At 46.8% G+C, this 27,759-nt stretch overlaps 1 protein-coding gene across 2 annotated transcripts in view; it reads right to left on the reverse strand.

Moving 5' to 3' along the window:
* Positions 1 to 27,759, reverse strand: part of LOC140736658 (guanine nucleotide exchange factor VAV3) — a 464,504-nt gene that overhangs the window by 276,348 nt on the left and 160,397 nt on the right. For both annotated transcript variants that reach the window (XM_073062466.1, XM_073062465.1), the window contains exons 4-6: positions 7,815 to 7,880; positions 6,949 to 7,057; positions 4,330 to 4,422 (exon numbers count right to left, since the gene is read on the reverse strand). In XM_073062466.1, coding sequence (XP_072918567.1) covers positions 4,330 to 4,422; positions 6,949 to 7,057; positions 7,815 to 7,880 — 268 coding nt within the window. The remainder of the gene's footprint in view (positions 1 to 4,329; positions 4,423 to 6,948; positions 7,058 to 7,814; positions 7,881 to 27,759) is intronic.

Here is a 27,759-nt window from a genome sequence, read left to right on the forward strand (position 1 = left end):
CTGGCATTCATAAATCAAAGTATTGAGTATAGGAGTTGGAATGTTATGGTGAGGTTGTATAAGACATTGGGGAGGTCAAATTTGCAGTATTGTGTACAGTTCTGGTCACCTAACTATAGGAAGGTTATCAGTAAAATTGAAAGAGTGCAGAGAAGATTTACTAGGATACTGCTGGGTCTTCAGGAGTTGAGTTACAGGGAAAGATTGAACAGGTTAGGACTTTATTCCTTGGCTCGTAGAAGAATGAGACAATAGACAATAGGTGCAGGAGTAGGTCAATTGGCCCTTCGAGCCAGCACCGCCATTCAATGTGATCATGGCTGATCATCCACTATCAGTAACCTGTTCCTGCCTTCTCCCCATATCCCTTGACTCCGCTATCTTTAAGAGCTCTACCTAATTCTTTCTTGAAAGCATCCAGAGAATTGGCCTCCACTGCCTTCTGAGGCAGAGCATTCCATAGATCCACAACTCGCTGGGTGAAAATATTTTTCCTCAACTCTGTTCTAAATAGCCTACCCCTTATTCTTAAACTGTGGCCTCTGGTTCTGGACTCCCCCAACATCGGGAACATGTATCCTGCCTCTAGCATGTCCAGTCCCTTAATAATCTTATATGTTTCAATTAGATCTCCTCTCATCCTTCTAAATTCCAGTGTATACAAGCCCAGTCACTCCAATCTTTCAAGATATGACAGTCCCACCATCCCGGGAATTAACCTCGTGAACCTATGCTGCACTCCCTCAATAGCAAGAATGTCCCTCCTCAAATTTGGAGACCAAAACTGAACACAATACTCCAGGTGCGATCTCACCAGGGCCCTGTACAACTGCAAAAGGACCTCTTTGCTCCTATGCTCAACTCCCCTTGTTATGAAGGCCAACATGCCATTAGCTTTCTTCACTGCCTGCTGTACCTGCATGCTTACTTTCAGTGACTGATGAACAGGGACACCTAGATCTCGTTGTACTTCCCCTTTTCCTAACTTGACACCATTCAGATAGTAATCTGCTTTCCTGTTCTTGCCACCAAAGTGGATAACCTCGCATTTATCCACATTAAACTGCATCTGCCATGCATCTGCCCACTCACCCAACCTGTCCAAGTCACCCTGCATTCTCCTAACATCCTCCTCATATTTCACACTGCCACCCAGCTTTGTGTCATCTGCAAATTTGCTAATGTTACTTTTAATCCCTTCATCTAAATCATTAACCTATATTGTAAATAGCTGCGGTCCCAGCACCAAGCCTTGCAGTACCCCACTTGTCACTGCCTGCCATTCTGAAAAGGACCCATTAATCCCTACTCTTTGGTTCCTGTCTGCCAACCAATTTTCTGTCTATATTAGTACCCTATCCCCAATACCATGCGCTCTAATTTTGCCCACTAATCTCCTATGTGGGACCTTATCAAAGGCTTTTGGAAAGTTCAGGTACACTACATCCACTGGCTCTCCCTTGTCCATTTTCATAGTTACATCCTCAAAAAATTCCAGAAGATTAGTCAAGCATGATTTTCCCTTCATAAATCCATGCTGACTCGGACTGATCCTGTTACTGCTATCCAAATGTGCCATTATTTCATCTTTTATAATTGACTCTAGCATCTTCCCCACTACTGATGTCAGGCTAACTGGTCTATAATTCCCCGTTTTCTCTCTCCCTCCTTTCTTAAAAAGTGGGATAACATTAGCTATCCTCCAATCCTCAGGAACTGATCCTGAATCTATAGAACATTGGAAAATGATTACCAATGCATCCATGATTTCTAGAGCCACCTCCTTAAGTACCCTGGGATGCAGACCATTGGGCCCTGGGGATTTATCAGCCTTCAGTCCCATCAGTCTACCCAACACCATTTTCTGCCTAATGTGAATTTCCTTCAGTTCCTCCGTTACCCTAGGTCCTCTGGCCACTATTACATCTGGGAGATTGTCTGTGTCTTCCCTAGTGAAGACAGATCCAAAGTACCTGTTCAGCTCATTTGCTATTTCCTTGTTCCCCATAATAAATTCACCTGTTTCTGCCTTCAAGGGTCCAACTTTGGTCTTAACTAATTTTTTCCTCTTCACATACCTAAAGAAGCTTTTACTATCCTCCTTTATATTCTTGGCTAGCTTATCTTTGTACCTCATCTTTTCTCCCCATATTGACTTTTTAGTTATCTTCTGTTGCTCTTTAAAAGTTTCCCAATCCTCTGGCTTCCCACTCACCTTTGCTGTTATACTTCTCTTTTATTTTTAAACTGTCCTTGACTTCCCTTGTCAGCCATGGTCGGCTCCTACCCCCCTTAGAATCTTTCTTCCTCTTTGGAATGAACTGATCCTGCACCTTCTGTATTATTCCCAGAAATACCTGCCATTGTTGTTCCACTGTCATCCCTGCTAGGGTATCCTTCCAGTCAATTTTGGCTAGTTCCTCCCTCATTTCTCCATAGTCCCCTTTGTTCAACTGTAATACTGACACTTCCAATTTTCTCTTCTCCCTCTCAAATTGTAGATTAAAACTAATCATATTAAGGTTACTACCTCCTAATGACTCCTTTACCTTGAGTTCCCTTATCAAATCCGGTTCATTACACAACACTAGATCCAGAATTGCCTTTTCCCTGGTAGGCTCCAGTACAAACTGCTCTAAGAATCCATCTCGGAGGCACTCCACAAATTCCCTTTCTTGGGGTCCAGTACCAACCTGATTTTCTCAGTCTACCTGTATGTTGAAATCCCCCATTACAACCATAGCATTACCTTTGTGACATGCTAATTTTAGCTCTTGATTCAACTTGCACCCTATATCCAGGCTACTATTTGGGGGCCTGTAGATAACTCCCATTAGGGTCTTTTTGCCCTTTCAATTTCTCAGTTCTATCCATACTGTCTCTACATCTCCTGATTAAATCTCCTGATTGTAGGCCGCATCTTGGGTAATGATGAGTCTGAGTACAGAGAGGAAATTAAGAACCTGGTGGCATAGACAATAACCTATCCCTCAATGTCAGCAAGATGAAGGAATTGGTTGTTGACTTCAGAAGGAGTAGCAGACCGCACAACCCCATCTACGTCGGTGGTGCGCAGGTGGAACAGGTCAAAAGCTTTAAGTTCCTCGGGGTGAATATCACAAATGACCTGACATGGTCTAACCAAGCAGAGTCCACTGCCAAGAAGGCCCACCAGTGCCTTTACTTCCTGAGAAAGCTGAAGAAATTTGGCCTGTCCCCTAAAACCCTCACTAATTTTTATAGGTGCACCATAGAAAGCATTCTTCTCGGGTGCATCACAACCTGGTATGGAAGTTGTCCTGTCCAAGACCAGAAGAAGCTTCAGAAGATCATGAACCTAGCCCAGCACATCACACAAACCAATCTTCTATCCTTGGACTCACTTTACACCACACGCTGTCGGAGCAGTGCTGCCAGGATAATCAAGGGTAAGTGCCAACCAGCCAACACACTTTTTGTCCCACTTCCCTCTGGGAGAAGGTTCAGGAGCATGAAGACACGTACGGCCAGATTTGGGAACAGCTTTTCTCCAACCGTGATAAGACTGCTGAACAGATCCTGACCTGGATCTGGGCCGTACCTTCCAAATATCTGGACCTGACTTGCACTACCATATTTTCCCTTTTCTATTTTCTAATTATGATTTATAATTTAAATTTTTATTATATTTATAGCCCTCATCCCTGTGGCACATCACTAGACACCATCAACTTGCACCCTCTGTTTCCTACCTCCAAGCCACTACTGCATCCAGCTCTCCCTGGATTTTGTGGGGCCTAACCTTCCAGATCAGCTTTCCATATGGGACCTTGTTGAAGGCTTTGCTAATGACCAAACAGACAATCCCTGTTGCCTGGGTCTCTAACCGAAAGTGGTACAGTTTATTGCCCTCCACAGATGCTGCTGACCTGCAGAGAGATGAGGGCAAGAGAAAGCGAAGTATAAGGGATAAGGATAAGGCTAGGGGATGGCCATGGGGTGCATGTGAGAAGTGGGGGTTGATGGTGTGGAGAGGGAGAGAAGGGGAGAGGATGAGAGGTTGAGAGTGGAGGCAGCAGGGGAGAGATGGCAGGAGAGGGGTTGGTTGGTGGGGTTGGGGGATGAGGGTGTGGGAGAGAGAGTAAGGGAGGAGAAGAGGGTGTGGGGAGAGTGAGAAAAGGGGGATGAGGAGTTGGGTTGGTGGGGTTGGGGAATAAGGGTGTGAGGATTGGGTTTGGCATTGATGGGAAAAAGAAGGATGATGGGTGAGTGGGAGGAGGGTGGGGTGGGTGGTGGGCAATGTGTGGGACATTCCGGGCAATCGAGCGCTAACTGGTCCTCCCCCATTACCTTTTCGATGGATTCGAGGGTGTCGGTGTACTTCTCCTCAGTCTGTTTAATCTCCAACAGGCAGCAGGTACGGACGTCGCTCTCCACCGGTCTCTGCACAAGTACACAGGTTGTCTCTCACACAGTTCTGATATTAGAAACCCCATGAGATTGTCTAAAGCACAAGCCTTTCACAAGAGAGAAAACCAGGCAAAGAAACCCCCATGCAGAAACACAACAAGGGGGCAGAACCACACACACAAATTGCTGGGGGAACTCAGCAGGTCAAGCAGCATCTAAGAAAGGAATAAACAGTCAACGTTTCAGGCCAAGACACTTCTTCAGTACTGGGAAAAAGATGAGAAGTCAGAGTAAGAAGATGGAAGGGAGGGGAGGAAGAAATACCAGGTAGTGGGAGAGACGTAAAACTGGAAGAGGAGGAGGGGGTGAAGTAAAGAGCTGGGAGTTGATTGGTGAAAGAGCTAGGAGAGGAGGAAGATTATATGAGAGGGTAGAAGACCATTGAAGAAAGGGAAGGAGGAGAAACACCAGAGGAGGGTGATGGGCAGGTGAGGAAAAAGGTGAGAAAGGGCAACAGAAATGGGGAATGGTGAAGGGGGGGGGGGCAATTACCAGAAGTTCAAGAAATCAATGTTCATGCCATCAGGTTGAAGGCTATCCAGGTGGACGGAATATCAGGTGTTGTTCCTCTAACCTGAGTGTGGTCTCATTACGTCAGTAGAGGAGGCCATGGACTGACATGTCAGAATGGGAATGGGATGTAGAATTACAATGAGTAGCTATGGGGAAATCCTGCTTTTTCAGGAGGACGGCACGTAGCTACTAGGCAAAGTGGTCTCCCAATCTACATCGGATCTCACCAATATACAGGAGGCTACAGCAGGAGCACTGAATACAGTTGATGACTCACTGGTGAAGTATCACCTCATCTGGAAGGACTGTCTTGAGCCCTGAATGGTACTGAGGGAGGAGGCATGGGGCAGGTGTGACACTTGTTCCGCTTGCAAAGGTGAGTACCAGGAGGGAGATCAGTGGGGAGGGACGAATGGACAAGGGAGTGATCCCTGCAGAAAGCAGAAAGGGGGGGGTATGGAAAGATGTGCTTGGTGGTGGGATCCTGTTGGAGATGCAGAAGTTGCGGAGAATTATGTGCTGGTCACAGAGGCTAATGGGGTGGTAGGTGAGGACAAGAGGAACCCCATCCCTGGTGTGGCAGTGGGAGCATGGGGTGAGGGAAGTGTTGATGATGGAGGGAGGGAAGCCCTTTTCTTTGAAGGAGGAGGATATCTCATTAGTTCTGGAATGAAAAGCCTCATCCTGAGAGCAGATGTGGCGGAGATAGAAGAACTGAGAGAAGTGGATGGCATTTTTACAAGTGATAGGATGGGAAGAGGTATTGTCCATGCAGCTGTGATAATCAGTGGGTTTATAAAAGGTATCACTGGATAGACTGCCTCCAGAGATAGAGCAAAGAGATCGAGAAAGGGGAAGGAAGTGTTGGAAATAGATCAAGTAAATTTGAGGGCAAAGTGGAAGTTGGAGGCAAAGGTGGACAGGGAGAGGTGTAGGGTCCAGAGTGGGTTACAGAGACAGGGAGGGTTGTAGGGGATGAAAGGAGTCAAAGAGACAAGGAGGGGGTGTTGGGGCCAGGGGGGCAGATTATGGAGACAGAGAGATATACAGAGGCTGGACAGAGACAGGGAGGAGTGTAGGGGCCAAAAAGGTTTCAGAACAAGGAAGGGGTGTAGGGGATGGAGGTGGTTGTAGAGATAGGGAGAGGTGTAGGTGCTAGAGGGGACTACAGGGATAGGGAGGGGTATAAGGGCCAGGGGTTACAGAGACAGGGCAGGGTGTAGAGGCCACAAGGATTACAGATACAAGAAGTGGTATCCCAGCTGGAAGGATTTACAGATGGGAAGGGTGTAGGGGCTGGTGGAAGTTACAGAGATCGGGAGGGGTGTAGGGCTGGTGGGTTACAGAAACAGGGAGGGTTTCTTGGGGCCAGAGAGGGGTTTCAGAGGTGGGGAGGGGTGTAAAGGCCAGAGAGAAAGGGAGGGGTGTAGGGGTCAGAGGGGATTCAGAGATGGGAAGGGATGTAGGGTTGGAGGGGGTTACAGAGATCAGGGGGATGTCAGGGCTGGAGGGTGTAACAGAGGCAGAGAGTGGTATAGCAGTCAAAAGGGGTTACTGAGATGGTGGGGGGGGGGAAGAGTGTAGAGGCTGGAAGGGGTTACAGAGACAGGGAAGTGTATAGGGGGCTACAGAGACTAGGAGCGGTCTTGTAGCCGGAGAGGGTTATAGAGACGTGGAGGGGTGTAGTGACCCCAGGAGTTTATAAAAACATGGAGGGGTGTAGGATCTAGAGCGGGGCTTACAGAGACAAAGAGGGATGTAGGGTTACAGAGGCAGGCATTAGATAATAAATGTGTTTGAACTGAGGACTTGCGAATTCTATTATTCACTCACTGCTGGAACACGCAACCCTGGGAGATATTGAAAATATCGAAAATCAATGCTATTTGAAACTTCCTTACCCAACTCTTAATGAAATCTCCCCTTCCCCTTTTGGCTGCATCTCCCCACCTAGATCAGCTGCACAAGTCGTACAGAGGGTCTTACTATTGGTTGGGCTGCTTCAACCTTCATCAAGACCTCGTAAACTTCTCCACCTTCGTCATCACCGTAGACACAGTCATAGAGATCTTCCTCATCTTCCACACTCTCCTCACTGTAACACAAACCACAGGATCTGCTGTAGGCACTGGGCACCTGGAGAGCTGCATAAATACTGTGTAGATGCCACAACACAGACACCACACAACATAGGTTCAACAACACAGACAGAACACATGAAAACATATGGGTTCCACAACATGGGCACGTGTCCCACAACATGGACAGTATACATCATGTGGGTTCTACAAAATGGCAGAATACAACATTGGTTCCACAACACAGACAGAATACATCACGTGGATTCCACAACAAAGACCTGGCCACAGCTGGAATGTCCCATAGTGTTTGGAGCAGTGTGGAGAGCATGATGTGCCAGCTCCAAGCAGAGTCTCTAAGGAGCTCCTCTGGCCAGAGTGCTGAGGGTTGGGGTATGAACTCTATGTTCAGTGACACTGGGAACATCTGCACAGCCTTTTTCTAAAAATGTTCATTCAACTTGGGACTGGTGAGAACATCACAACTGAACAATAGTGTTATCCCCAACAGTGTGACCCTCAGTACCACCCCTTCCACAGTGTGACCCTCCCTCAGTGCCACCTCTCCACAGTGTGACCCTCCCTCAGTGCCACAGTGTGAGAGGAAACTGAAGTTCCCGGGGCAGCCCTGTAAATGCCATAAACATAGCACTAGATGTCAGGATCGAACCAGGGTCTTCGTAGTGCTGGAAGCAAAACTAAAATATTATTCATACATTCGTATTTGTTATCAATGACTTGAATGTAATTTCAACCATAAAGTGTTCAACCTACTCAATAAGATCAGCAAGGCTCTTGTAAATGTCTTCATCGGCTTCAGAAGTTTCTGTGGGAAATGGTCTGAAAAAGAATCACATCAGTTGTTGCAGTTGTACAAAAAGTTGGTGAGGCTCTATTTGGAATGTTGTGTTCATCCTCTGTATTTGGAATACTGTGTTCACCCTCCATATTCGGGATGTTGTGTTCCATTTTGGTCACCCTGCTACAGCAAAGATACAGTTAAGCTGGAATGAGTGCAAAGGAGATTTGTGAGGATGTTGTCAGACTTGTGGAACTGAGATGGAGGGAGTTGAGCAGGCAGATTTGCTATAACTGTTGGGTGGAGTTTAAACTCGCTTGGCAGAGAGATGGGAACCAGACAGTTAGGTCACATGATGGAGCTAAAGAAGTAAAGGTAGAGTTAATATACATTAAACTAGAACACGTTAAAATAATAACAATTCAGAATGTTGGTGTGAGTGCCACTGAAAAAGTGCAATACAGGTAAACAATAAAGTGCAAGATCATAATGAGATAGATTCAGAGACAAAGAGACCATCTTGTCATACAAGAGGCCTGTTCTACCCCTAACAGTGGGGTAGAAACTGTACTTGAGCTTTGTGGTACATGCTTTCAGGCTTTTGTATTTTATGCCTGAGAGGGAGGGAAGAGAGAACATCCAGGGTGGGTAGGGTCTTTGATTATACTTACTGTTTTACCCAGGGAAGAAGAGAGAATATTCAGGGTTATATTCATGCACTTTGGTGGAAGAAGTAAACGGGCAGGCTATTATTTAGACAATAGATGCAGGAGTAGGCTATTCAGCCCTTCAAGCCAGCACCGCCATTCAATGTGATCATGGTTGATCATCCATCATCAGTAACCCGTTCCTGCCTTCTCCCCATATCCTTTGACTCTGCTATCTTTAAGAGCTCTATCTAACTCTTTCTTGAAAGCATCCAGAGAATTGGCCTCCACTGCCTTCTGAGGCAGAGCATTCCATAGATCCACAACTCTCTGGGTGAAAAAGTTTTACCTGAAAAGTTTTTCCTTAGACAGGGAGAGAATTCAAAATGCAGAGATGCAAAGGGACTTGGGAGCCCTTGTGCAAGATACCCTAAAGGTTAACCTCCAGGTTGAGTCGGTGGTGAAGAAGGCAAATGCAATATTGGCATTCATTTTGTTACGAAGGATGAACAGCTCTGATGGGCAGAAGGGTACAGAGTTGCCCATGTCCCCCTCCCCTGGGAGAATTACAAACTGTTACTGTTGCCATGCTGCTAATGAGAGAGAAAGAGATGGAACAAAAACATACTGGGACTGGAACATTTGCTTCAGATAAGGGAGAGATAACACAGGGAGAAAGAGACTTGATGTTCCACCATATTATGACTCCTGTAAGACTTATGGCTCCGGAGAGGGCTGTTTACTTGGTACCATTCTGTTCATTAAAATTCCTCAGTGGACAGCCGGAGTGGGCTGGTTTGATTTGATGGACTAAGCCATTCAAAACTGATTGACACCTGAGACCCCGTGAGTAGGGATAAAAGTGAGGTCTGGGGAGACACCCCTCAGACACACCTGTTGACGCACCAGGAGACACACTAGTGAGCACTGCTTAAGTGTTGGAACCCACGAGAAGGTGTGGGGGCATCGGAGACCGAACGAAGATTCGGTCAATTTTAACTCTCAGTGTTTATAGTGAGGCCGGTGGGGGCTTGTGTGTGTGTCCACCCTTGCCTGGGTGACGAGTCCACCATAGAAGAACGGTCTAGCTAAAGGCGAGAGGGGTCATACCTGAATGGCCACAACAACACATCGACGGATCAAGAACACATAGGAAGGTTTGACTGGCTGTCACTGTTTGCTCGCTCTCTCTCTCTCCAACAATTACAACACATCAACCAACAACTACCTCAGCCTGTATGAACTGAACTGAACTTTATATTCACATATGACAATTCATTATCCTCTAGACATCGATAGAGCTTGTTTATTATTGATTATTATTATACCCACACTTTTAGGTTTAGTATTGCTAACGTGTATTATCTGTACATTTGCATTGTTGATATTGATTTGTATATTTTACTAATAAACACTGTTTTGAAAATAGTACTAGACTCCAACGGATACTTCTATCTTTGCTGGTAAGACACCCAGTTACGGGGTACGTAACAATTTCTAGAGGTATAGAATATAAGAGCAGGAATGTGATGTTGAGGCTCTATAAGACACTCATGAGACCACACTTGGAGTATTGTGGACATACTGACATTGGAGAGGGTTCAGAGAAGATTCACAAGAATGATTCCAGGAATGAAAGGGTTACCATATGAAGAACGTCTAACAGCTCTTGAGCTGTATTCCCTGGTGTTCAGGAGAATGGGGGGGATCTCATAGAAACATTCAGAATGTTAAAAGGCCTGAACAGATTAGATATGGCAAAGTTATTTCCCATGGTAGGGAATTCTAGGACAAGAGATCATGACTTCAGGATTGAAGGATGGACATTTGGAACAGAGATGCTGAGAAATTACTTTAGTCAGAGGGTGGTAAATCTGTGGAATTTGTTGCCATGAGCGACTGTGGACACCAAGTCATTTGGTGTATTTAAAGCAGAGATAGATAGGTTCTTGATTAGAAAGGGCATCAAAGGGTATGGGGGAGAAGGCAGGGGAGTGGAGATGACTGGAAGAATTGGATCAGCCCATGATTAAATGGCGGAGCAGATTCAATCAGTCGAATGGCTTACTTCTGCTCCTATGTCTTATGGTCTTATGGGTTGGTGGGGTCTTTGATTATGCTGGTTCATTTACTGAGACAGTGAGAAGTGTAGACAGAGTCCATGGAGGGTAGGCTGGTTTCCTTGATGTGAGTTGTGTCCACAATTCTTTGCACTATTGTGGCCTAATGAAGGTTCTTACGCCAAAATATCAACTGTTCCTTCATTTTCACAGATGCTCCCTGACTGCCGACTTCCTCCTGCATTGCTCTGGATTTCCAGTATTTACAGAACCTCTTGTATTTAGCATTGTGCCAATTCTAATATGCATTGAATGTGTTCAGCTAATCAGGGAGGGATGTGATGTTGTCAACACTGCTGCCTGACTTTCCTTTGTAACACATTATAATATGTAAGCTCTGCCATCTCTGATGCTGAACTTAGATTCAATTTTGGGATATGGTCATCCTGCCAGAAGGAGGCATTAGGTCCCGGCATGGAGAGGTGTGAAGGACCAGAGTGAGCATAAAACTGGGAGAACAGATAAAGGTGAAAAAAATAGGGGTTTTATTACCCAAAATGTTTACAAACTCAACAGAACTGTTCTAGAGTCCAAACTTGAATAGCTAAACGGAACTTGGTTACAACAACATAGTAAAGACTCCACTCATCTCCTGATTGCGGATTTATATTCGATGCTGGCAAGTCAATAGTAAATTGCAGGGCAGAGAAAATATTTCTCTCCTTAAAAAGATACGGCATAAATGAAACAGCTCTAGAGAATACCCCTCTGGCTGTAGCAGAATGGCACAAACCAATTATCCAGCCTGGTGTGACTGGTAATTGCAGCCACCACAAGAGGTCTTTCAGTAAGTTGGGGAGGATTGGTCCTGGTATGTTTATCCAGCCTGTAGGGGACAGGGTGTAATGGCTTCTGGTAAGATGGTGGTATGTGTGAAAGCAGCTGCCTCTTGGGGTCAACCAAAGCTGCTTTTATCTTTGTGAATTTTTTTTTTTACAATCCAAACAACATTGGGTGGAGGGGAATGGAATTATCAATGTTTCCAAACCAAACCCTCCATTGGGACTGAGAGTGGAAAGCTGAAATGGTTGGTATAAAGAAGAGAAGGGGGAGTAGTGAGTGCTGAGGTGATTATTCCCAGTCTGGCCAGCAAGATAGGGTGGGGGCAGTGTGAATCCCAGATGGTATGACTAGTTGGATAGCAGGTGTCAGAGTGTAGTGACCATCTGCCCAGCTGACCACCTTTGTCCAATTTCACTCAGAGGCAGTTACTAATGGGGAAGTCTTGGCACAAATAGGCCAGGCTATATTTTCAGTGGAGACCCTTGGAACATCAGACACCAGGGTGCACATTCACCCCAAAAACTATTCCAGACAATGTTGAAAAGAGCATGGTGGGGCACAAAGCTGAAGGAATGCAGCTACAGAGGGGCTTCATATCGAAGGCAGAGAACAGGAGCATTTAAACCATGAGGGCATTAAAAATATCTAAACAAAAGAAATAATGGAGGCAACAATCATCATCACTTTCATTTCTGATCGCTATAGGAAGGATGCAAAAGCTTTAGAGAGAGTGTAGAGGAGATTCACCAAGATGCGGCCTGGATTTAGAAGCATGACTTCTAAACATAATTCAATCATTTCATAAGGTTGAGCGAACTAGGGCTTTTCTCTTTGGAGCAAAGAGGATGAGAGGTGAGGATAGAGGTGTGCCAGATGATAAGAGGCATAGAAAGAGAAGGGTAGAAATGGCCATATTTTTAGCATGGTAGGAGAAAGTTACAGGGGGGATGTAAGAGGTCCGTTTTCTACAGGGTGCCAGAGATGGGGGTAGAGACAGATATATTTAAGAATTTCTTAGATAGGCACAGGATGACAGAAAAATGAAAGATTACGTTGGAGGGAAGCATTAAATTGATTTTAAAGTAGATTACAAGGTGGGTAGAAGGCCATGGGCCGAAGGATTTGTACTGTGCTGTAATGTTCATTGTTCTAAGTTCTGAGAAGTAGCAGAAACACTAATGATCCTCAAGACTCCTTGACTTGATGACATATATCCACTATCTTAAAGATTGTGCATTGACTGTAATCAACCAAGAATCCATGGACTCTGAAGGAGTCCAGAGGAGTGAAAATAGAAAATGTAACTCCAGAATTCAAAACAATGGAGACAGAAAGCAGGAAATATATAGTCTATTGAAAAGGCCTAAGAGTATCATAGAAACATAGAAAACCTACAGCACAATACAGGCCCTTCGGCCCACAAAATTGTGCTGAACATGACCCTACATTAAAAATTACTAGGCTTACCCATAGCCCTCTATTTTTCTAAGCTCCATGTACCGATCCAAAAGTCTCTTAAAAGACCCTATCGTATCCGCTTCCACCACCATTGCCAGCAACCCATTCCACGCACTCACCACTCTGAGTAAAATACTTACTCCTGACATCTCCTCTGTACCTACTCCCCAGCAGCTTAAACCTGTGTTCTCTTATGGCAACCATGTCAGCCCTGGGAAAAAACCTCTGACTAGTGACACGATCAATGCCTCTCATCATCTTATACACATCTATCAGGCCACCTCTCATCCTCTGTCGATCCGAGGTGAAAAGGACGAGTTCACTCAACCTATTCTCATAAGGCATGCTACCCAATCCAGGCAACATCCTTGTAAATCTCCTCTGCACCCTTTCTATGGCTTCCACGTCCTTCCTGTAGTGAGGCGGCCAGAACCGAGCATAGTACTCCAGTGGGGTCTGACCAGGGTCCTATACAGCTGTAACATTACTTCTCGGCTCCTAAATTCAATTCCACAATTGATGAAAGCCAATACACCATACGCCTACTTAACCACAGAGTCAACCTGCGCAGCTGCTTTGAGTGTCCTATGGACTCGGACCCCAAGATCCCTCTGATCCTCCACACTGCCAAGAGCCTTATCATTAATACTATATTCTGCCATCATATTCGACCTACCAAAATGAACCACCTAACACTTATCTGGGTTGAACTCCATCTGCAACTTCTCAGCCCAGTTTTGCATCCTATCAATGTCCCGTTGTAACCTCTGACAGCCCTCCACACTATCCACAACACCTCCAACCTTTGTGTCATCAGGAAACTTACTAACTCATCCCTCCACTTCCTCATTCAGGTCATTTATAAAAATCACGAAAGGTAAGGGTCCCAGAACAGATTACTGAGGCACTCCACCGGAGACCGACTTCCATGCAGAATATGACCCGTCTACAACCACTCTTTGCCTTCTGTGGGAAAGCCAGTTCTGGATACACAAAGCAATGTCCCCTTGGATCACATGCCTTCTTACCTTCTCAATAAGCCTTGCATGGGGTACTTTATCAAATGCCTTGCTGAAATCCATATACACTACATCTACGACTCTTCCTTCATCAATGTGTTTAGTCACATCCTCAACAAACTCAATCAGGCTCGTAAGGCACAACCTGCCCTTGACAAAGCCATGCTGACTATTCCTAATCATTTTATACCTCTCTGAATGTTCATAAATCCTGCCTCTCAGTATCTTCTCCATCAATTTACCAACCACTGAGGTAAGACTCACTGGTCTACAATTTCCTGGGCTATCTCTACTCCCTTTCTTGAATAAAGATACAACATCTGCAACCATCCAATCCCGCAGAACCTCTCCCGTCCCCATTGATGCTGCAAGGATCATTTCCAGAGGCTCAGCAATCTCCTCCCTTGCCTCCCACAGTAGCCTGGGGTACATTTCATCCAGTCCCGGTGACTTATCCAACTTGATGCTTTCCAAAAGCTCCAGCATATTCTCTTTCTTAATATCTACATGCTCAAGTTTTTCAGTCTGCTGCAAGTCATCACTACCATCACCAAGATCTTTTTCTATAGTGAATACTGAAGCAAAGTATTCATTAAGTACCTCTGCTATTTCCTCCGGTTCCATACACACTTTCCCACTGTCACACTTGATCAGTCCTATTCTTGCAAGTCTTATCCTCCTGCTCTTCACATACTTGTAAAATGCCTTGGGGTTTTCCTTAATCCTACCTGCCAAGACCTTCTCATGGCCCCTTCTGGCTCTCCTAATTTCCTTAAGCTCCTTCTTGCTAGCCTTATAATCTTCTAGATCTCTAACATTACCTAGCTCTCTGAACTTCTTGTAAGCTTTTCTTTTTTTCTTGACTAGATTTATTATAGCCTTTGTACACCACGGTTCCTGTACCCTACCATAACTTCCCTGTCGCATTGGATCGTACCTATGCAGAACTCCACACAAATATTTCCTGAACATTTGCCACATTTCTTCGGTACTTTTCCCTAAGAACATCTGTTTCCAATTTAAGCTTCCAATTTCCTGCCTGATAGGCTCAAATAAAGGGGCAGACTATTATTCAAATGGGGAGAGAATTCAAAGTTCTGAGATGCAACGGGACTTGGGAGTCCTCGTGCAGGATACCCTTAAGGTTAACCTCCAGGTTGATTTGGTGGTGAAGAAGGCGAATGCAATGTTGGCATTCATTTCTAGAGGAACAGAGTATAGGAGCAGGGATGTGATGTTGAGGCTGTATAAGGCACTGGTAAGACCTCACTTGGAGTACTGTGTGCAGTTTTGGGCTCCTTATTTAAGAAAGGATGTGCTGGCATTGGAGAGGGTTCAGAGAAGATTCACCAGAATGATTCCAGGAATGAGAGGGTTAACCATATAAATATATAAAAATTACAGCACAGAAACAGGCCATTTCGGCCCTTCTAGTCCGTGCTGAACGTTTACTCTCACCTAGTCCCACTCGCTCGCACTCAGCCCATAACCCTCCATTCCTTTCCCGTCCATATACCTATCCAATTTTACTTTAAATGACAATACCGAACCTGTCTCTACCACTTCTACTGGAAGGTCGTTCCACACAGCTACCACTCTCTGAGTAAAGAAATTTCCCTTCGTGTTACCCTTAAACATTTGCCCCCAACTCTCAACTCATGTCCTCTTGTTTGAATCTCCCCTACTCTCAATGGAAAAAGCCAATCCACGTCAACTCTATCTATCCCCCTCATAATTTTAAATACCTCTATCAAGACCCCCCCTCAACCTTCTACGCTCCAAAGAATAAAGACCTAACTTGCTCAACCTTTCCCTATAACTTAGGTGCTGAAACCCAGGTAACATTCTAGTAAATCTTCTCTGTGCTCTCTCTATTTTGTTGATACCTTTCCTATAATTCAGTGACCAGAACTGTACACAAAACTCCAAATTCAGGCTTACCAATGCCTTGTACAATTTTAAAATTACATCCCAACTCCTATACTCAATGCTCTGATTTATAAAGGCCAGCATACCAAAAGCTTTATTCACCACACTATCCACATGAGATTCCACCTTCAGGGAACTATGCACCATTATTCCTAGATCACTCTGTTCTACTGCATTCTTCAATGCCCTACCATTCACCATGTATGTCCTATTTGGATTATTCACACCAAAATGTAGCACCTCACACTTATCAACATTAAACTCCATCTGCCATCGTTCAGCCCACTCTTCTAACTGGCCTAAATCTCTCTGCAAGCTTTAAAAACCTACATCATTATTCACAACGCCACCTACCTTAGTATCATCTGCATAGTTACTAATCCAATTTACCTCCCCATCATCCAGATCATTAATGTAAATTGGACCCAATACAGATCCCTGAGGTACACCACTAGTCACTGGCCTCCAACCTGACAAACAGTTATCTACCAGTACTCTCTGGCATCTCCCATCCAGCCACTGTTGAATCCATTTTACTACTTCAATATTAATACCTAACGATTGAACCTTCCTAACTAACCTTCCGTGTGGAACCTTGTAAAAGGCCTTACTGAAGTCCATATAGACAACATCCACTGCTTTACCCTCGTCAACTTTCCTTGTAACCTCTTCAAAAAATTCAATAAGATTTGTCAAACATGACCTTCCATGCACAAATCCATGATGACTGTTCCTAATCAGACCCTATCCAGATAATTATATATACCATCTCTAAGAATACTTTCCATTAATTTACCCCCCCCCCCTATTGACATCAAACTGATTGCTAGGTTTACTCTTAAACCCTTTTTAAACAATGGAACCACATGAGCAATATGTCAATCCTCCGACACCATCCCCATTTCTAAGGACATTTGAAATATTTCTGTCAGAGCCCCTGCTATACACTAACCTCCCTCAAGATCCTAGGGAATATCCTGTCAAGACCTGGAGATTTATCCACTTTTATATTCCTTAAAAGCACCAGTACTTCCTCTTCTTTAATCATCATAGTTTCCTTAACTTCCCTACTTGTTTCCCTTACCTTACACAATTCAATATCCTTCTCCTTAGTGAAAACCGAAGAAAAGAAATTGTCCAAAATCTCCCCCATCTCTTTCGGCTTCACACATAGCTGTCCACTCTCATTCTCTAAGGGACCAATTTTATCCCTCACTATCCTTTTGCTATTACTATAACTGTAGAGACCTTTTGGATTTATTTTCACCTTACATGCCAAAGCAACCTCGTATCTTCTTTTAGCTTTTCTAATTTCTTTCTTAAGATTCTTCTTACATTCTTTATATTCCTCAAGCACCTCATTTACTCCATGCTGCCTATATTTATTATAGATCTCCCTCTTTTTCCGAACCAAGTTTCCAATATCCCTTGAAAACCATGGCGCTCTCAAACTTTTAACCTTTCCTTTCAACCTCAAAATTTCACCTTTAAATGACCTCCATTTCTCTATTACATCCTTCCCATAAAACAAATTGTCCCAATCCAATCCTTCTAATTCCTTTTGCATCTCCTCAAAGTTAGCCTTTCTCCAATCAAAAATCTCTACCCTGGGTCCAGTCCTATGCTTCTCCATAATTATATTGAAACTAATGGTATTGTGATCACTGGACCCAAAGTGCTCCCCAACACATCCGTCCGTCACCTGACCTATCTCATTCCCTAACAGAAGATCCAACACTGCCCCTTCTCTAGTTGGTACTTCTATATATTGCTGCAAAAAACTATCCTGCACACATTTTACAAACTCCAAACCATCCATCCCTTTTACAGTATGGGCTTCCCAGTCTATGTGTGGAAAATTAAAATCTCCCACAATCACAACCCTATGCTTACTACAAATATCTGCTATCTCCTTGCAAATTTTCTCCTTCAATTCTCGCTCCCCATTAGGTGGTCTATAATACACCCCTATAAGTGTTAATACACCTTTCCCATTCCTCAATTCCACCCAAATAGTCTCCCTGGACGAGCCCTCTAATCTATCCTGCCAGAGCACCGCTGTAATATTTTCTCTGACAAGCAACGCAACACCTCACCTTCTTGTCCCTCCGATTCTATCACACCTGAAGCAACGAAATCCAGGAATATTTAGTTGCCAATCACACCCCTCCTGCAACCATGTTTCACTAATAGCTACAACATCATATTTCCAGGTATTAATCCATGCTCTAAGCTCATCCACCTTTCTTACAATGCTCCTAGCATTAAAATAAATGCATTTAAGAAATTCTCCACCTCCTCCTCTCTATTTATCTCTAACAGTACAAAGAACTTTACTGTCTTCTTTCTCCCATACATCTATTTCTACACTCTGGTTCCCCTCCCCCCTCGTATCTAGTTTAAATCCACTGGAGCCTCTCTAGCAAACCTACCTGCAAGAATATTTGTCCCCTCCAGTTCAGATGTAAACCATCCCGCTGGAACAGGTCCCACCTTCCCTGGAAAACTGCCCAATTATCTATAAATCTGAAGCCATCCCTCCTGCACCATGTCTTCAGCCACGTGTTGATCTGCACTCTCTTACTATTTCTAAACCCACCTGCACGTGGCACTGGAAGCAATCCTGAGATTGCTATCCTGGAGGTGCTGTCCTTTAACTTGGCATCTAGCTCCCTAAACTCACCTTTCAGGACCTCCTCAGTCTTCCTACCCACGTCATTGGTCCCTACATGGACCACGACATCTGGCTGCTCACCCTCCCTCTTGAGAATACTGAGAACTCGATCCGAGATATCGTGGACCCTGGCACCAGGGATGCAACAGACCATCTGGGATTCTCGATCTCTTCCACAGAACCTCCTATCTTGTCCCCCTAACTATCGAATCCCCTATCACTACTGCTCTCCTCTTTTCCCTCCTTCCCTTCCGAGCTGAGGGTCCAGTCTCAGTGTCAGAGACGCAACCACGGCAACTTGTCCCTGGTAGGTTGACCCCACCAACAGTATCCAAAACGGTATACTTATTGTTGATGGGAACAGCCACAGGGGTGCTCTACTCTTCCTGACTATTCCCCTTCCCTCTCCTGACAGTCACCCAACTACCTGTCTCCTGACTCCTCGAGGCGACTACCTCCCTGAAACTCCTGTCTATTTCTGCCTCTGCCTCCCGAATGATCCGAAGTTCATCCAGCTCCAGCTCCAGTTTCCTAACACGGTTTGTCAGGAGCTGCAGCTGGATGCACCTTTTGCAGGTGTAGTCATCAGGGACAACAGTGCTCACCCTGACTTCCCACATACTGCAAACGGAGCACTCAACTGCCCTAACTGCTGCCTCCATTACCTACTCCTAATCTAATTAGATCAATTAAAGGAGCTTACCTGGCCTTACCTCACCTGGAGTGAAACTCGTCCTCAGCCTCTGCTCACTTTTTAAATTCCCCCGCTGATCTCAGAGGCCGACTTTCATGCTCTTGTGCAGTCATGCCCCATTCAACCTCACCTCTGCCTGTTCTCGCTGAAGCCTGATTGAGCCAAAGCCGTCCCACTCTGCCTCAGTCCACTCCGACGATGGCCATGTATATGGCAGTCTTTCTTTTAAACCTTTGGCGAGCTACGTCACGCGCCTGCGCAGTCTAGCCTCTTTGCCCCAATCAGTTAAAAAAAAAACAGCTTCTCTCCGAGCTTCTTTTACCTCTTCCCTCTCCGCCTCTTGCTTCGATTTAAAATATGAGGAACGTTTGACTGCTCTTGGACTGTATTCCTTCGAGTTTAGATAAATGAGGGTAGACCTCATAGAAACATTTCGAATGTTGAAAGGCATGGACAGAGTGGATGTGGCAAAGTTGGTTCCCACGGTGGGTGAGTCTAGTACGAGAGGGCATGAATTAAGGATTGAAGGACGCCCATTCAGAACAGAGATGCAAAGAAATTTTTTTAGCCAGAGGGTGGTGAATCTGTGGAATCTGTTTGCCATGGGTGGCAGTGGAGGCCAAGTCATTGGGTATATTTAAAGCAGAAATTGATAGGTATCTGAGTAGCCAGGGCATCAAAGGTTATGGTGAGATGGTGGGGGAGTGGGACTAAATGGGAGAATGGATCAGCTCATGATAAAATGGTGGAGTAGACGCGATGGGCTGAATAGCCGACTTCTGCTCCTTTGTCTTATGGTCTAATTTCCTTTACTCCAGTTAAACGCTTTTCTAACTTGTCTGTTCCTATCTCTCTCCAATTCTACTGTAAAGGAGATAGATTTTGGAGATAGAATTATGATCTTTATTTCCAAAATGCTCGCCCACTGAGAGATCTGACACCTGACCAGGTTCAGTTCCCAAAACTAAATCAAGTACAGCCTCTCCTCTTGTAGATTTATCTACATATTGTGTTAAGAAACCTTCCTGAACATACCTAACAAACTTCACCCCATCTAATCCCCTTGCCCTAGGGAGATGTCAATCAATATTTGGGAAATGAAAATCTCCCATCACAACAACTCTGTTATTATTACACCTTTCCAGAATCTGTTTCCCTATCTGCTCTTCAATATCCCTGTTACTATTGGGCGGCCTATAAAAAACACCCAGTAAAGTTATTGACCCCTTTCTGTTCCTAACGTCCACCCACAGAGACTCCGTAAACAATCCCTCCATGGTGTCCACCTTTTCTGCAGCCACGACACTATCTCTGATCAACAGTGCCACGCCCCCACCTCTTTTGTCTCCCTCCTCGTCCTTTCTGAAACATCTAAAACCCGGCACTTGAAGTACCCATTCTTGTCCCTGAGCCATCCAAGTCTCTGTAATGGCCACCACATCATATCTCCAAGTACTGATCCACGCTCTAAGCTCATCCACTTTGTTCACAACACTCCTTGCATTAAAATAGACACATCTTAAACCTTCGGTCTGAGCACGTCCCTTCTCTATCACCTGCCTATCCTCCCTCACACACTGTCTCCTGTTTTTCTCTACTGGTGAGCCAGCCCTTTCTTCCCTAGTCTCTTCAGTTTGGTTCCCACCCCCCAACAATTCTAGTTTAAACTCTCCCCAGTAGCCTTAGCAAACCTCCTCGCCAGGATATTGGTTCTCCTGGGATTCAAGTATAACCCGTCCTTTTTGTACAGGTCACACCTGCCCCAAAAGAGGTCCCAATGATCCAGAAATCTGATTCCCTGCCTCCTGCTCCAATCCCTCTGCCACACATTTATCCTCCAGCTCATTCAATTCCTATACTCAATGTCCCGAGATTACTACCTTTGAGGTCCTGCTTGTCAACTTCCTTCCTAACTCCCTGTAGTCTGTTTTCAGGACCTCTTCACTTTTCCTACCTATGTTGTTGGTACCAATATGTACCACGACCTCTGGCTGTCCTCCCTCCCACTTCAGGATATCTTGGACACAATCTGAAACATCCCAGACCCTGGCACCTGGGAGGCAAACTACCATGCGAGTTTCTTTCCTGCATCCACAGAATCACCTGTCTGACCCCCTAACTATACAATCCCCTATCACTATTGCCTTCCTCTTCCTTTCCCTACTCTTCTGAGCCACAAGGCCAGGCTCTGTGCCAGAGGTACGACCACTGTTGCTTCCCCCAGATAGTCTGTCCCCGCCAACAGTACTCAAACAGGAGTACATAGTGTCAAGGGGTACAGTCACAGGGGTACTCTCTTGTACCTGACTCTTCCACTTCCCCCTCCTGACTGTGACCCACTTGTCTGTCTCCTGTGGCCCCGGTGTGACCACCTGCCTGTAACTCCTCTCTATTACCTCTATCATTAAGGACATTATTAAGCAGAGTGCATCGTCTCACGAATAGGTTTGCCAAAGGACATGCATGGTCTGACCAATTTACTGGAAGATGTACCAAGCAGGTGGATAGTGGGAACTGGGTGGGTGAGCTGTAGTTGGATTTCCAGAAGACATTTGTTAAGATGTCATAAAAGGATATTCCAGTGTACACACAGGGTGAAGGACAAAGTATCGGCAGTGGATAGCTAAGAGGAAACAAAGTCAGGAAAAGGGGTTGTATTCGGATTGCCCATCATTACCTGATAATGTGCTTCAGCAAATAGTCGTGAAACACGATTGTACTCTATACAAAGATACTTGGGCCAGCAAGCTGTGAGTAAAGTCTGCATAGGCACAGAAATGTATGCAGTAAGTGGATACAATGCAGGAAAGTGTAATTGTATCCAATCTGTTATGAGTTTCACAGGACAGTGAGTCCCCAATGGGGATCAGTAACTGGGCTCAGGGTGGAGCAGTAGGAGGAAGGAGATGGGGTGGGGGGAACTGGGGAGGGGGGAGGGGGGAGATAGGGAGGAGGAGATGGGGTGAGGGAGATGTGGTTGAGGGAGAAGTGGATATGGGCACAGAGAGATGGGTATTTGGGGTGAGGGAGAAGGGGAGATGGGAAGAGGGAGGAAGGGAAATGGGAAGATGGGATGGGGATATGGGAAAGGGTGATAGGGTGGGGGAGATAGTAAAGGGAGATGGGGAAGGGGAGGATATGGGGCAGATGGAGAGTGGGAGATAGAGTGGGTGAGATATGTGGGGAAATGTGGAAAGTGAGGGGGAGATGGGGTGGGTGGGGAAGATGGAGAGATGAGGTGGAGTAGATGGGGAGATGGGGTGCGGGAGATAGGTGGGAGATGGGAATGGGTTTGGGGAGATGCGGAACTGAAATGGGGGAGATGAGGCGGGAACATGGGGTGGGAGAGAAGGGGAGGGGGAGGTGGTTAGATGGGGTGGGGTAGATGGGCAGATCAGTGGGGGAGATGGGAAAGGGGAGATGGGAAAGAGGAGATGGGAAAGAGGAGATGGGGTGAGGGAGAAGGGGAAATGGGTAGATGGCGTGGGGGAGATGGGTAGGGATTGTGGATATGGAATGGGGAGATGCACAGACAACAAAATGGGGAGGGGAAATGGGAAGGTGGAGTGGGAGAGATGGGGTTGGGGGAGATGGAGTGAGGGAGATTGGGAGGGGGAAATGGGGTGGGGTAGATGGGGAACTATGATGAGGGTGATGGGGAGACAGGTGGGAGGGATAGGAATATGGGGAATGGAAGATGTGGAGACAGGATTAGGGTGATGAGGTGAGGGAGAAGGGGAAATGGGTAGGTGTGGGGGAAATGGGGAGTGGGGAATGTTGATATGGAATGGGGAGATGCATAGATAGCAAAATGAGGAGGGGAAATGAGGAGATGGGGTGAGGAGATGGGGAGTAGGTGGGGGAAATGGAGAAAGGGAGGGGAAGATGAGTAGATGGGATGTGAGAGATGGATTGGGGAGATGAGGAAATGGGAGTTGGAGTGGGGGAGATGGGGAGATAGGGAGGGGGAGGTGTGGTGAGGGAGATTAGACCATAAGACTAGAAGACATAGGAGCAGAATTAAGCCATTCAGCCTGAGTCTGCTTCACCATTCTATCATGGCTGATCCTGAAACCCACTCAACCTGCCTTCTCGCCATATCCTTTGATGCCCTGACTGATCAGGAAATGCTCAACTTCCACCTTAAAATACGCATGGACTTGGCCTCCACTGCAGTCAGTGGCAGAGCATTCCACAGATGGGAAGATGGGGTAGTGGAGATGGATGGGGGAGATGGAGTGGTGGAGTTGAGAAGATAATATGTAGGAGGAGATGGGGTGTGAGAGATTGAGACAGTGAGATGGGTAGATGGGGTGAGTGAGATGGGTAGATTGGGCAGTGGAGATGGGGAGAGGTGGTGGGGGAGATGGGGAGATGGGAAGGAGAAGATGGGGAGATGGAGTGGCACAGATGGGTAGATGGGGAGGGGAAATGGGGAGACAAGAGTGGGGGAAGTGGGTTGGGGACAAGGGGTGACAAGATGAAGAGATGAGGTGGGATAGATGTGAGGATTGGGTGTGGGATATGGGGAGGGGGTTGGGATAGTGGAGATGGTGAAATAGGGTGGGGAGATGTGGAGAAGGTGTGGGGAAGATGGCGTGGTAGGGATGGGGGAGATGGGATGAGGGAGATGGAGTGAGGGTGATGGGGTGAGAGAAATATGGAGGGGAGATGGGGGGAGGAGATGGGGGGAGATGGGGAGATGGAGAGCTGGGAAAGGTGGTGTAAATGGTGAGATGGGGTTGGGGTAGGGAGATGCGGTGGTGAGATGGATTGGGAGATATGGAGAGAGAGGGAGATGGGAAGGTAGGGAGGCAGAGACGGGAAGATGGGGAGAAAGGCAGATAGGGAGATGGAGCGATGGGGATGGATTATGTGGTGAGGGAGTTGGGTATGGGGAGGTGGGGAAAGGAGGAGATGGGGAGGGGAGATAGGTTGGAGTAGATGGAGATATAGGGAGGGGAGATGGGGTGGCGAGATGTAGGGATGCAGTGGGAAAGATGGGGAAGGTGACAGAAATGGGGGAGATGGGGGGTGATGGAGTAGGGATGGGGAGATAGGACGGGTGGTGTAAATGGTGAGATGGGCAAGGGTAGATAGGAAGTTGCAATGGTGGAGATGGGTTGGGGAGATGGAGGGATGTGGGTTAGATGGGGAGGAGGTCATAGGGTGAGGGAGTTGGTAAGATGGAGACAGGGAGGGGGGAGGAGAAGATGTGGAGATAGTGTGAGGGAGATGGGGTGTGGAAGGGGAGGGGGAAATGGGGTGGGCAAGATGGGATGAGGGAGATAGGTTCATGGGGTAGGTGAGATTTAGAGATGGCGAAATGGGATGGGGTAGATGGGTAGCTGTAGTGATGGAGATGGGGTCTTGAAGACGGGGAAGGTGAGTTGGGGGTGGGAGAGGTGTTGGGAAGATGGGAGGTGGAGATAGGAAGTTGGTTTTGTGGAAAAGTGAAGATGGGGTATAGGAGATGTGATGGGGAGATAGAGTGCAGAAATGGGAAGATTGGGTGGGGAAGTTGTGAAAGTGCAGACCACGAAATGGGGTGGAAGAGATGGGGAAGGTGATGTCAGGAGATGTGGTGGGAATGGAGTGATGGGTCTGGGGAGATAGGGACATAAGGTGGGTGGATAGGAAGATGGGGAGATTGGATGACGGCGATTGGGATATGGGGTGGGGGAGGGGAGATCATGGGGAAGATAGAGCAGTGGAGTAGGTTAGATGGGGTAAGTGGAGTTGGAGAGGTAGGGTGGTGAGATGGGGAGAGGAAGATTGGATGGGAGAGGGGCTGTGAGAGATTGGGATATGGGGTGAGGGACATGGTGGATGGGGAGTGGGAGATGGTGAGGGAGTGAGGGAGATGGATGGGGGAGATTGGCTGGTGGAAATGGAAACGTGGGGTTGGAGCAGATGGGTTAAGGGAAATGAAGGATGGAGTGGGGAGAGATAGGTATGGGGAGATGGGTTGACAGAGGGGAAGCTTTGGAGGGGCAGATGGGGAAATTGGGCAGTAGAGATGGGATGGGGAAATAGGGTCCGGAGGGTTGGGAGGTGGTGGGGAGATAGGGAAATGGGACGAGGTGACGAGGAGATGGGGTGGGTGAGATTTGGACGCGGCATATGGGGTGAGGTAGATGGGGAGATGGGGTAGTGGATATGATGTGGGGTACATGGGGAGATGAGGTTGAGGAAACAGAAGTGTTGCAAGGATGAGGCTGAGGACAAACCCAAGTGCAGGACATTGGTGCAGAGGCAGAGTCCTGAGGTGTTAGCACCATCGTGAACGGGGAACCGGTATCCAGGAGAGTCTTTACACGGAGACAAGGTTTACGTAGAGTATCCAGGAAATTATGCGGAACTTAGAACTGACAGTCCTAAGGAAACGAGGTTTACTCACACTAGAGTCGACCAACGAACTGGCAAAGCATGGCTGTGACGCCTGAGTTTTATCCTATGTTCGCTAATGGGAACCAGGCGTGCTGTAATTAGTGGAACTGGGAATAATTGGAAATCAGATGAGGGGATTAAGGCCCCATTCAGGAGGTAATAGCAAGGTGGGGAATTGCAAGACGGGACCATGACAGGAAGGTGTGGGGGAGATTGGGAGATGGCGAGATGGGGTAAGTGGTGTTGGGTGATGGGGGAGATGGGGTAGGGGAGAGATGGGATGCAGGAGATGGGGAGATGGGGAGGGGAAATGGGGTGTGGGATCTGGGGCGGGAGAGATGAGGTGGGCGAGATGGGATGGGCAAGACTGGGAGATGGGTGGTGGAGACTAAGTGGTGGGAGATGGGTGGGTGAGATGGGGTGAGGTAGACAGGGAGATGGGAAGGAGAGATGAGATGGTGCAGATGGGAAGATGAGGATGGGAGGGGGAAAGAGGAGTTGATGGGAGAGGGAGACATGGGAAGGGTGGGGTAAATGGTGAGATGGGGTGGGGTAGACAGGGAGATGGAGATGGGGAAGCCATGGGGTGAGGGAGTTGGAGAGAGGTAAGTGTGGAGGAGGGGAGTAGGAAATGGGGAGAGTGGAGAGGGTGTGAGGGAGATGGCTTGGGGGTTATAGGAAGATGGGATGGGGAAATGTGGTGATGGGTTGGGGTAGGTGAGAAATGGGGTGCAGGTGATGGGGTTGTGGTGGGGAAGGTGGGGAGAGTGAAATGGGGGGCAGGAGATGGGGTGAGGAAGATGAGGTGGGTGAGATGGGGAGCTGGGTGGTGGAGATTTGGAGATGGCAAAATGGTATGGGGTAGATGGGGAGATGGGGTGAGGAAGTTAGGGAGATGGAGACCAGGAGTTGTGGTGATGGAGATGGGAAGATGCAGTGACAAAAATGGGTAGATGTGATGATGGAGATGTGGAGATACGGTGTTGAAAACAAGGAAAGTGAGATGGGTGGGGGGTGATGGTGTTGGGGAGATTGGGAAATGGGCAGGTGGGCAGGGTGTAATGGGGAGATGGGGAGATAGGATGAAGGTGATGGAGAAATGGGGATAGGGAGATAGGAAGGGGGAGATGGGGTGAGGGGAAGAGGAAGATGGGAAGCGTGAGCTGGGTTGGGAAAGATGGAGAGATGGGATGGGGGCCATTTTGGAGATGGGTTGAGAGAGATAGGGAATTGGAGAGATGGGGGGGGGGGAAAGGGGATGGGATGGGGTAAATGGGGTGATGGAGAGAGGGAATTTCAACTCCAAAGAGAATGGTGGGTACGTCTACAGAGCCAGTGTTCTGTTCTGGGTGTCAAATATGAGATTTCCAGGAGACACCCAGCCTGCCTGATGGCCGTGTCTGTACCAGGTGCACCAAGATGCAGCTCCTCAGAGACCGTGTTAGGGAACTGGAGCTGCAGCTCAATGACCTTTGGTTTGTTAGGGAAAATGTTAGGTAGTCATCCCAATGCTACAGCAGACAAATAAATGGGTGGGGAAAGGGGGGCATCAGAGAGTGGACAGCATCCCTTTGGTGGTCCTTCTCAACAATGAGTACTCCATTTTGGGTACTGTTGGTTGGGGGGGGGGGGGGGCAACAGCGGCCATGCTTCTGGCACTGAGTCTGGCCCTGTGGCACAGAAGGATAGGGAACTGAAGAGGATGGGAGCAGTAATAGGGGACTCTATAGTCAGCATGACAGACAGGTGTTTCTGTGGACATAAAAAGGAAACACAAATGGTAGTTTGCCTCCCAGGTGCCAGGATCTGAGATATTTCTGTACATGTCTACAATATCCTGAAAAGGGAGGGTGAGCAACCGGAATTCATGGCAAATATTGGTACCAATGACATAGCTAAAAAAAGGGTGGAGGTCCTGAAAAAATAATATAGGGAGTTAGGAAGGAGGCTGAGAAGCAAGACCTCAAGGGTAGGAATCTTAGTATTGCTCCAAGTGCCACACGACAGTGAGCAGGGGAATAAAATGAAGTGGCAGATAAATGTGTGGCTGAAGAATTGAAGTAGAGTGCAGGGATGCAGATTTCTGGATAAGTGGAACCTCTTCTGGGGCAGGTGGGACCTGTACAAAGGGGACAGGTTGTGCCTGAATCGGAGGGGGACCAATATTCTTGCGGGCAGATTTACTAGAGCTATTGGGAGTGGTTTA

The sequence above is a fragment of the Hemitrygon akajei genome, chromosome 12, assembly GCF_048418815.1.
Source record: "Hemitrygon akajei chromosome 12, sHemAka1.3, whole genome shotgun sequence".
In the NCBI taxonomy this organism is placed as follows: domain Eukaryota; kingdom Metazoa; phylum Chordata; class Chondrichthyes; order Myliobatiformes; family Dasyatidae; genus Hemitrygon; species Hemitrygon akajei.